At 30.9% G+C, this 12,158-nt stretch overlaps 1 protein-coding gene and 1 long non-coding RNA gene across 4 annotated transcripts; one reads left to right on the plus strand and one right to left on the minus strand.

The window, feature by feature from the left end:
* Positions 1–1,134: 1,134 nt before the first annotated feature.
* LOC108341168 (probable serine/threonine-protein kinase PIX13) lies at positions 1,135–4,263 on the minus strand. The gene is made up of 6 exons (XM_017578821.2): positions 4,011–4,263; positions 3,542–3,801; positions 2,372–2,507; positions 2,132–2,268; positions 1,766–1,889; positions 1,135–1,682 (listed from the first exon to the last, which is right to left on the minus strand). The coding sequence occupies exons 1-6, from the start codon at positions 4,078–4,080 to the stop codon at positions 1,264–1,266; spliced, it is 1,146 nt and encodes a 381-aa protein (XP_017434310.1). The 5' UTR covers positions 4,081–4,263; the 3' UTR covers positions 1,135–1,263.
* LOC128196146 (uncharacterized) lies at positions 1,272–2,551 on the plus strand. 3 transcript variants are annotated; one of them, XR_008248311.1, is made up of 4 exons: positions 1,272–1,367; positions 1,534–1,677; positions 1,784–2,303; positions 2,382–2,551. It is a non-coding gene; the product is annotated as an uncharacterized LOC128196146 (long non-coding RNA). The 3 variants fall into 3 exon arrangements; XR_008248312.1 differs by lacking the exon at positions 1,272–1,367 and having other exon boundaries at positions 1,540–1,677; positions 1,784–1,993; positions 2,207–2,303; XR_008248310.1 differs by lacking the exon at positions 1,272–1,367 and having other exon boundaries at positions 1,540–1,677; positions 1,784–1,921; positions 2,207–2,303.
* Positions 4,264–12,158: the final 7,895 nt, after the last annotated feature.

The following is a 12,158-nucleotide window of genomic DNA, read 5'->3' on the forward strand; positions in this document are numbered from 1 at the left end:
AAAGATTGGAAAGGATAGAAAAGAAATGTTGAAAAATAAAAATAAAATAAATGTATATTTATAGGTAAGAAAAAAATATATTTTTCTATTGAAAATAAAAATGTTTATCGTTATAAAAATACCAAACTTATAAAAACAATCAAATAACTTATGTGGCCTGATTTCAAACATAGATTAAGAAGGATGTTTTGTTGCTTAAGTTAAAATAAATGTACTATATTGGTGTATTTTAAACAAATTTAAACATGTTCATCCTTTTTTTTTAATTAACTTTGAATAAGTTGCACTAGTTTTTAGTGAAAGATTTTAAACTGTCGCATTTAATCGAAACACGCCTAAAATTAAGTCTCCTTAAAAAAGTTCCAATAATTCGTGAAAATGTTAAACCAAATTTGGTTAATTACTTTTGAGCAATATGATAAAAACAGCTTAATTTAAAGAATAATTCGTGCCACTAGTATGTGATAAAATCGTTTAAAATTTCATCAGACAGGATAAGTAGTGCAAACAAAAACTATATTGTGATTTAATCATAATTTATCTTATGTATGTTAAGATTGCTTATTTCAAAATAATATGAACTATTACATTAAACTTGATAGGAGTGTTTTAAGGAATTTCTTTTAATCAATCGAGAGGTCAATTTAACATTAAAATTATCAATTTAGTACAAATTTAAAAAAATTATAACTTGAGGTAAGTCATGCCAACTGTAGTCCTGCCAGATTGACATAGTTTTTTTATGAAATCATGTTTCATTAATACCATTTATCTCAAAGTTTTAATTTTTTTTTTAAAAAAAACTTGCACTATATTACTATATTGGTGATTTCATTGTGATAAATTGGTAAAAGAAAAAACATGTTTTGTGGATATACAGGACGAGCTGGTTAAAAATAAAAGCTCTGGCTTTGATTATCAAAGTAATTATGAGAGTGAAACTCTATCAATGAAAACATTTATGACTGAAAGAGGAAGATTAGAGGTGTGTATAATCGATAATAAATATCTGACATTTATAATATATGATGATTTATTACTCTTTAGTTTTTATATTTTAAAAGAATACTGTTGTCAATCTTTACAGTTTTAATTTGTTTTAGCGCACACAGTCTAAATTTGCAAGAACTAAAATGGATTATAAGGAATGGTTTTTAGATTGATGTAGTGAAATGTAAAACTGTAGAGGTACAAGAGGTAAATTATGAATACAAATGCTTAGAAAAGATAGGGGTAGAAAGAGTCGGTGATTTGGGGTGTAACCTAATCGTTGTTTTTGTAGTGAAGCGGTGATGGTGAAGAACGTGGGTAATTCGGGTGATGCACGTCTGATGTTTGACGAATTGCGGAGGCTTTGTTCCCTTTGGGTTTGTACTTCATACTTTGTGCTTTTTCTAAGGTTGCCAAAACATCCACCATGCAGGGTCGTTTTCTGTGGTCAGATTCTAAACATTTGATGATAACTTGGGCTATGTGAAACGCTGCCCTTGGTGAATATCGGTAGTCCAATTTTGGATCCATTATCTTTTGCAGTCTCTTTCTGTCATTCAGAGATGACATACTGCACTGCACCAAATTCTGCATATCTGTGGGTAGGGTTGTGTCCAGAGCTGCTCTGCCCGTTAGCAATTCTAGCAGAACAACGCCGAATCCGTACACATCGCTTTTAACATACAGGTGCCCTGCAATTTTTCATATAATCGTTTTCTCTCATCAACAAATCATAATGTTTTTGACATATATAATTTTTATTTGACGAGGGTACCTGTGGCCATGTATTCAGGTGCAGCGTAACCATAGGTGCCCATGATCCGCGTGGTTACGTGGGATTTACCATTGACGGGGCCAAGTTTTGCCAGCCCAAAATCTGATAGCTTTGCATTGAAATCCTAATGAATTCGCAACACAACAATGGGACCAGGTTAAGTCAATGATGGATGATAAATTTTCTCACCCCTCACCACACTTTGGTGTAGAAGAGGAAAAAGAAAAAGTAATCAATGTTTATAGTAATTTGATGTGACAAAAAGAGGGAAAAGTGTGTGATTATTGATTGAGTGAGGAGGGAATTAGCAGTGCACACACATAGATATACATCTATATATACATATATATACATATATATACATACCCCATCTAGCAAAATGTTTGAGGACTTGAAGTCTCTATATATGACAGTTTTCTCTGATGTGTGCATGAAAGCTAGGCCTCTGGCAGCTCCTATGGCTATCTTCAGCCTTATATCCCATGAAAGTGGTTCTGGACCTTCTGCAGAGTGCAACATTGCAACAACATCATCATCGGTAATTTGAACAAACGAATATCTTTGTATTTTAGTTTTACTATGTCCACAATTAATGTTATTTCTTACTTCTGAACAGGTGGCTTTCAAGACTTCCCTTTTGCATGTATTCGTACACCAGCAGGAATTGATTATCCTCCCAGCAGTAGCCAATTAGTTTAACTAGGTTTGGATGAGAGAGCCTCCCCAAAAATTGCACTTCACTCTGCATCCAAATATTATCAATATATAAGGTCTTGTCAGTGTTTTACAATACTCATAACATTGACAATAGATTCTTTTTTTACCAAATATGAAGTACATTGGAGATTTGTTATGAATTACAGTGGTACTCTTTTAGAAAAAAAATGAAAATTAATGCTTTCTGAAATATTAAACATTGATCAGCATGTAGCATGTATGAGTAAAATATTGCAGCCCTACAAAAGTTGACTTGACCCCCTTAGTATATATGGTCCCTTGACACCGACATTTGGATATACATATGGATCAATTCTTGCAATGGCAGACTACTTGGAACCAAAATCACTAAATAGATTTAGCTAAAATCCAAACCACTTCAGGATAAGCTTTATTACTTTTTTAAGATATCTCTTGTTATTAACTATGTCTGGGAATTTTCTGTTTTACTCATACTCTCTTTTACATACAATAACTTTATTTAAAAACACACTAAATACAAACACTTTTTTTTTAACGGAATTTCAAATTTAATTCAACTCATCAGGAAAGCATAACTTTTTCTGGACTCAACCCTTTTGGTATGAGATTTTGTTCACATGAAAGCTGCCCCCAAGATTGTCTCTTAATTTTTCTCTACATGGTTGTCTAAGAACTTTTTTTATACACAATAACAAAAATGTAATATTCAATCTCACGCCGACTACTCAAATCTCTTCGACCATCTCTATCCATACACACAACGGCAATTTTTTTCCAATACGAAGTTTTGGAACAAAGTGGAGACACAATTGAAGTCACCAAAATGAAATAGTCGAAGTTTGAGGTGGGTTATGTATTGGTTTTATACGCTCAACTCAGAATCCAATATAGATGCATATTCATGTAGTGGAACATGTAGCAAGTTGAAAAAGACAAAAATTATCACTGATCGACCCCATCATGAAAAGCAAAGACTTTTATGCTTTTGGCGCGCACCCACAAACACAAAAGCACAATTGAAGATAACGAAATCAAATCAGTGTGACAAGAATCTTTAGGAATCAGAAGGGAACATACCATCCATTCTTGCATACCCTGAAGGCTATCGGGGTTAGATTTCTTCACCGCAACGGGGATTCCAACTCCAACTCTCGAAGGTTTGAACGTGTTGCTATCAATCCACCCTTTGAAAACACGTCCAAAACCACCTTCACCTAGGACCGTGTCCGGTCTGAAGTTTCTTGTCGCACTTTTCAAATCATCCAAAGTGTAATTTATAAGCTTCCTCAAATCCTCCTCCTTTCTTCCTTCCACCGTTTCCTTCTTCTCTGATCTCGCTGCATTTAATCACTTAATAACTTCATTTCCAATGAGGGGATAACATTAATCCACACAAACAATCCTATGTTTAACACATACGATACTAAGAAAACATAGAAGGGTGAAAACAGAAACTTTTATATACAGCTCGCAAGTAAAAATAACAAAAGGCTTTATTTCATGTGAGGGATACACACACAAACACACACATCATGATCATATGTACCTGGGGGAAGTTTATTGATCGTTCGAATTTCGTTGTTAGCATCATCTGTCTTTCCAAAACAGTTTCCCATGAGTGACACAGTGGTGAGGTTTGGAACAAGTCTATGTGATCGAAAGATGAAGTTGACAAAGTTGCGGAGTTATGATATAGTAAGGAAGAGGCTTTCCACGAAAGTGAGGAGAAGTTGAAAAGAAAGGGCTGAGGCAGAGAAATTTAATTGGGAATTGAAAGGGAGAATAGTGTGGTTCTTGACTTTTTCTTTGTATGTAACGTTGGTGTCTCCCTTGTATTGTTTTTTTGCTTGTAAATAATAGTTTATGATTACTGAATAATGGAAAGGATTCCCTAGTCCCACATTGACTTCGCAGTTAAGGCTTGTTTGTTTCCACGTGTATCCTGAAATCGTTGTTGCAAACTGGAAGAAATTCAGGTTTGTGAAACGAGAGATTTTGAGTCTCTATTTTCCAAATTAAACCTCACGGTAAACAGCATCTGGGACCGGTGCATGATGGTCCTCCAATAAGAAAATTTGCAGTTCAAGTAGGCAACTCCGTCAAAGTCAGCCTTGCGGTTAACATTTCACACGATGATCCCTAATGCAGTGAGCGAATGAACTCGCTCAAAACATATTCCGTTGAGACAAAATCTACAAACCATTCATAATTTCTCTGCATATGTTTTCTGGTTCCTCTTCATCATCCAGTAGACATAATCGTAAATTTACGACAATTCTTATATCGATTAGATTCGATGTCAATTCACAACATATATCAAAATTTATATAACAAAATGATAATTTGACGTAGATGATTTTTTATATTTGACACTGTTTTTATTGTTTTAGTTTAACACTGTTTCTTGCAATCTCTCCAAACTTCAAATTCGGATCAAGGTTTTTCTTCTATTTCACGCTGCTTATCGTTCGGTTAAATAGGATGTTATCTACTCAAGATATTTCGAAAGTGAATGTTTAATACTGTTAGTGGCAAATATGCAAAGAATGTAGCGAACAACCTTAATATCAATATTTATATATTTAGATTAGGTTTAAACATAATCTAAATACTCAAATATATACAATATTTAACGTACATGACCTTGGCATACATAGAAAACTAGGATAACATTTTTGGTTTTTGAAACCTTTGGGGAAGAAATATTTTGGAGATTTTAGTTCGTGTAAACATATCTTTCAAGTTTGACTTATTCATCTAAACATTAAGGAAAATAAAAGAGAAAACAGCAGGTATGTTGAAGACTTGGTATTGTTTATATAATATAGTAGACATCTACAATAATGTCTCGTTGAACCTCTCAACACCGAGAAGAATTACATCCTTTGACCTCTTAAACTACGTAGTCAAGACTTGACTTCGTTATTTATATACATACACATAATGTACCAAAATAATTCAGAGTTTAATTAATATATAAATTAGTTTTTTTTTCCTACAGAATTAAAGTATGTTATAGTTTGAAAATAGGTCAGAACGTATATTAATTTTGTTGAGCTTTGGCCTCTTTGAAAAAGAAACGTAAGAACTTTTCCTATAAGAACTTTCAAAACGGTCTTCTCGTTTTCACACTGCAATGCAAATTTTTTAAAAGAATATACGTAATGTTTTAGCTTCTACTAAATGCTTTTTTTTTTAACGGTACTATGATACACTTTTACATTCATTTGACACAGAGTATTTATAAGAGTAACATGATCTTAAAAATGTAAAGTTTTATATTTTTTCAATAAAAAAGAGAGTAAAAAGTAAATAAGGATAATGTTAAATGAATGTAAAAAATTTAAGTGTGTCAAATAATTTTTTTTTTTAATATATTCTTTGTATTTCATATTGTCTAATTTATCTCTCGTTTTTCAATAAATAGTTAAGGTTTTAATTTATTGATATTATAAAATGCAATTATTATTAAATTTAATCATTTTTATAATATTTATTGTATTAAATAGTAAACAATAAAAAAATGTTTTTTTGACACAATTCATGTCATTTGAATCAAGAAAAAAAGAGTTAATTTTTAGCATTTATAAAAGAAGAAAAAAGTAAAGAATAAAATGATTGACTTTATGTGTTGTAAACATTTATTAGGTGTCAATATTTGTGGTAAACGTTGTTGGTATATGGTTGTGAAAGTGAGACATTTTTTAATTTGATACATTGGAAGAGAATCTTGTGATTTCGTCGTGGTTGCGTTGAGAAGAAGAAAAAATGTGAGAAATGCATGCATTGTGCATAGTTTTGTTTTGATGTTAAAAGAAGAAAATTGATGTAAGAAAGTAAAGATGTGCAATGAATGTTGGCGACATTGCACAGACTCATTCACTTTGAAGACTAAAGGGAAAACGGTTGGGCCCCTTTCAACTCCATTTTCTGCAAATTAATATATATATATATATATATATATATATATATATATATATCACATTCAATACTTTCATATTATATGAGAGTCAAAATTAAATATAATTTAAATATTTATTCTCCCTTTTATCTTGTGAAACATTTTTTCAAAAATGAATTTAAGATTGAAACAATACCTATTTATTTAATCTATTTTAAAATTAATATTTTTAACTAATGGAATACGAGAGTATTTTTATTGTATTAAAAAATTAAATAAAATCAATTTATTTTAATTGTATTATGATAATATAAAATAAAATAAAAAATGAATCATTCCTAAATAAATCAATCCACGAACCAACAGTTGAATTAAATTGGTAAATTTCGAATTATTTCACTTTGATACCGTTAGTTTTAGAATGTAATATATTAATTTAAAGTATCATCAATAAATAATTTGATAATTGAAATATAAAAATAAAAATGACCATATAAAAAAATTCAAATTGAGAAGTTTTAACGAATGAAAAGTAATTAAAAGAGGAATAAAAAAATAGTGAATCAAATATCAAAATGAAACCAAACTTATAATTTACTCAAACAAAAACTATTATTAGTTTTATATTTGGATAATGATAATTTGAAAACATTTTTTTGACAACATTTTAACACTATCTACGTGTGTTATTATGTGATTGATCAATGTTGGTATTTATGATTATTATTAATTATGGAGTAATTTTAGACCAATCACAAAATGACACGTAAATGATGTTAAAATATTGTCAAAAAAATGTTATCAAAGTATCATTATCCTTTATATTTTATCCAACTCTTCTCAAATCATGTCATTGGAATAATGTATCTCATATGTGGAAAACATAACAAAAGAGAGAAAACAAAATCCTAAAGATTCTTCTGTCTCTGAATGACCTATATTGTCTTAGTTTGTTTGGACTGTATCACCGTCATTATAACTAAACTAACATATTATATACCAAAAAAATATTTTGACAAAAAAATTTAACATTCTAACACTATTTATCATTTTCTATTTATTATTTATTTTCTTATTAAATTTAGAGTAGGTTAGTATAATAACAAATAAATAATAAATCAATAAAAAATAATATATATTATATTAAATTGTTGTAAAATAGTATGTATTAGCATATAATTATCCATTATATATATATATATATATATATATATATATATATATATGGTGTTATATATATATATATATATGGTGTGTGTAAGTTTGATTTTAAGATGGAAAACCATTGAGCTTAATTCAGATTAACAAAAGTGAGACTTTATCTTCATTGAATTAATTTAATAGTGTATAGTTTTATTATTGACATGGGAAGATAATGTGTCAAAACCATATTCGTAGACCAAGTCTCAAATCTCTCAGGTTTCAAATCTTCCCTTTTTCTAGTTCTTATACATAACTTTTATAAAATTATTTTGAAGTCTAGAAGTGCACTTTTTTAATATATATAATTTTGTATTTTTGTAATTGTTTAGAATAAATTAATGAATTGAATTTAGAATCACATGTAGGCGTGATCATTGAATGTGTGTGTGAACCCTTGGAATTGCCCACGTGACATCTGTTTCTGCATTCCTTGGACGTACTATATACGTACAATAATACAACACAACTTTTCTTCATTTTGCCTTTGAAATATAGTCAAGTCAAATAATAATGTTGATGCTAAAAGCTATTAAGAAGTGGATAACATACTTACGTAGTAGAAATTAATGGATGGCGTGACAGGAATTCGAAAACAGATAAAAATAAAAATATTCACATAAAACTTATTAGAATAAGCTCTAACCATGATTTTAATGTCATATTAAGAAGTGAAGCTTAACTTATCTCCGTAAATCGGCTTGAAAGTTAAGGTTTGTACCTCACTTATAATTATAAATTGATTTTATCTCTAATTCATATAAGCTTCCAACAAAAGCAAAAATATCTTTAAAATATGAACTAGAAGCCGCAGCAGAAAAAGAAAAAAAGTATGACTTTATCGCATTCATTTTACCTTTCGAAAATTCAATCTATAATGACTTAAATTTATATTATTTTAAACCTATTTGAATAAATATGTTTGAATCTAAATGTATATTTTTAAATTTTAAATTCGATCCATTTAATATGCCGAATAGTTTTAAAATTTTGAAAATATAAACTCGAATTTGCTCAAGTTATAAAAGATTAACTCAATTATACTCAATACATTCAACATATTTAACCAAGATAAAATTAGATCAGATTAAATCGAATCGAACTCGTGTAAGATTGAAATATTTAAATAAAACTTTATTATTAAGTTAAAGTTGGTGGTTTGAAAACGCGGTTGTTAGAAAACAATTTTCATTTTTAATTGTCTATAGTGTGTGTTATTAATTGAAAGAGATAAATTCTATTTGGATGGTTTTTAGCAGTGAATATTAATTTTATTACATAATATGGTAATACAATATTTTTTAAAAGAAAAGAAAATGGACGATATGAAAATATTTATCTTCAACTTGAGATTTGAGAGTCTATCAAAGGAACAACATTACTTACATGGTTGATTTACCACATGTTAAAATAAAAATAAATCAGTTTAATCCAGTTATGAATAAAAAATATTATAATTTGATTTAATCTATGAGTTAATGAATTTATTTAATTAATAATGTTTTAAATTTTTTTCAATTTATTTTATATATTTATTTAACAGTTTCAAACAATTCATATTATTAATAAATATGTATTTTTTTAAACAATATTATTTTGAGAAATAAAAATAAAATATATATTTTTAAATTTAACTTTATTAAATGATTAACCACATAATTAAAAATCATAAGGGAATAAAATAAAAAATAAAAAATAATTAATACTTTAATATGATTTTTTTATTAATTAATTAAATGACAAAATAAAAAAAAATTAAATAAATAAAATTAAGAATGAAAAATTAATATAAAACAAACGAGTTAATATTTTAAATATAAATTACTATTTCATAATAAATATAATACATTATAATTTTTTACTAATAATAAAAATGTGTTTAAAGATACACGTTAAAATAAATAATTATTTATTTTAAAATTTAACAAATTTTAAAAATAATTTTAAGAATTCATAACATGAATCAAATTTTATGTAATCAACATTTTACAGATTGATATAAGAATTTCAAATTTGAGAAAATAATAATTCTATTTAAGAATTAAAATAAATAATTTGTTGGAAATTAAATAATATAGTTGAAATATATTTCTATTTTTACAGTTGTAACATCCCAATAAATAGTAATTACCATTAATTAGAATTAATTACAATTAACAGTAAACAGTCAACAGTTTTTACAGCTAAACAAGAACACCAACCAAACGGTTAGGAGTACAGCGTTACAACGTCGAGTCCCAAAAATAGCGAACGCTAACAACGAACGGTTTTTCAACATAAGTAACCGAACGTCCTAAAACATAAACAAAACTATTAACAACTGCAAAAACGAGCGATCTACTGCTCGGCCTTAACTTCCACTTCGACTAGGTTGGCGTCCTCCAAATTTTCTTCTTCCAGCATAGCCTCAAGTGGCACCTCTCCATCTGCTCACATCCACAACGAATGATCATTGCATTGACAAGACGGACGTACATAAACAGTAGACAACACAAGGAAATTGCAAGGGTAAGCTTAGGTAATTTAATTCATACATATCACATACAATTTAACATACGAATTTAACACACAAGACATGCATCAATACATCAAAGTATAATATAATCCATCCAAAACTCTCCTAAGACCGACCGTCCGGACTGTGTGAATCCATGTAACCGCAGGCGTTCATGCACCCGGTTGGTGTAGTAACTGGGACCCTCATCAGCTGCCAACCGAGGTTAACCCTATCAGCCTCAAAGTACTCAATAGGGCTAGGGCCTCCTGCCATTCCCACGCATGACCTACTCTCCTCTACCTGAGAAGAGCACTCACGGAATATCAGGATGATCAGCCATCAGCGATTTTACCATGGTCACACTTTACAACTCATCATAATCATTCATAGAGACGTTCCTCCTTGGAACGCTCGTTCAAATTCCAAAATCATAATCTCATCTCATATATGGTTCGCACACTTCATAATTCACTCAACATCACACTTTCATTCTTAGTTACACTTCTTTAAAAAGACGAACGTTAATTAACTGTATAAACGAACGCTATTTAAGATCGGGACGAACGCTATTTAGAAATCAGGACGAACGCTATTTAGAAATCAATAATTATTCAATTAATACGAACGCTGGATAGGAGACCTTGCGCGATTTAGAAACGGACGCTCGTTATAAAGCCGAGCGCTATCTCGGACGAACGCTTGGTAGAATACCGTGCGCCGTTTAAGACGAACGTTCGACATAAGGCCGAACGCTTATCAAAGACGAACGCTCGACAGAGGGTCGAACGCTATCAAAGACGAACGCTCGACATAAGGTCGAACGCTATCAAAGACGAACGCTCGACATAAGGGCGAGCGCTACTTATCATTTATCTTTTTGAACGAGCGTTCGGTCTAAGACCGAACGCCACTTAGGACGAACACTCAATTAGCATTTCAAATGGGGACGCTCGTTCTAAGACAGAATACTTTCCAAAAGAAAGAATTTAACTCTAATTCAAATTTAGAGAAGACGAACGGTATATGACCGTACAAGGACGAGCGTAATTGTTCAATCAGAGAAAATGATGTTATTCCAGATTTTTCAGTTTACAATGACTTTACAGATTTCATACGATTCATAACTTATAATTTCTCTCCACCATAAATCTCATACATTACAAAATTCATATTATCATCCCAAACCATACAGAAACTTATTCATATCCCAAATCATACATTTCATTCTCAGCATACAGTTCAAACAACATTCATCACATACATCCAGTACAACCATGCTCGTTCATGCATAACTAAACATCAAATATTTCATGCATTTCAGACATCCAGTACACTTCATTGCTTTCATACACATCAAACAAGTATTAAATTAAATTACTAAAGCTTCCCTTACCTGGTCTAGCAGTGCACTTCCAATTGCTAGGGTTTCACTCGTTCTTTCACAGCTTTCTATCCAAGGAGTTACTCAACAATTTCCACTTAATCTAATACACCAGAATCGTAGACAGATCAGACCCCTAACCCACGCATGCAACCAGAATTTTGGTTCGCATTAACTGAATGGACGAAGCGCAGAGATGAGAACTTACCAGTTACAGAATTCTAACGTGTTCGGTTCAAACGAAAGCTCCAGACACCGTGAATGATCCTACGGTTTCTGAAATTGAAGTAGAGATGCTGGTGGTGAGTGATCTTAGAGAGAAGATGAAAAGAGTTTAGAGAGAAGCTGGAGAAAAGAAATGGCCAGAGTTTCGTGGAGAAGAAGATGAATGCAGAAATGAGAGAAAGTGTTTTTCAGAGAAATCATTTTCTCTTCCTCGCCGAACGACCATGCAACCACGTACGGCCACCTGGATTCCACTACAGCTTTTAGAAGCTTCTGACGTGACAGATGGCGTCAGTGCATGCAGAGGGTGAATTTCCCTTCCCGCGCTGGACGAACGTCCATCCTCTGCACGCCACTTGTTTTCCACCAACGTTTTTGGACGTTCCCTCAGTGACACATGGCCGGCGCATGCAGAGTGGGTTTTGACGTGGCACAGTGCATTAAATGGGGTTCAGAGTGTGTGATTAAAGCGCTTAATTATTCAGGTTCT

This window comes from Vigna angularis, chromosome 4 (genome assembly GCF_016808095.1).
Source record: "Vigna angularis cultivar LongXiaoDou No.4 chromosome 4, ASM1680809v1, whole genome shotgun sequence".
In the NCBI taxonomy this organism is placed as follows: domain Eukaryota; kingdom Viridiplantae; phylum Streptophyta; class Magnoliopsida; order Fabales; family Fabaceae; genus Vigna; species Vigna angularis.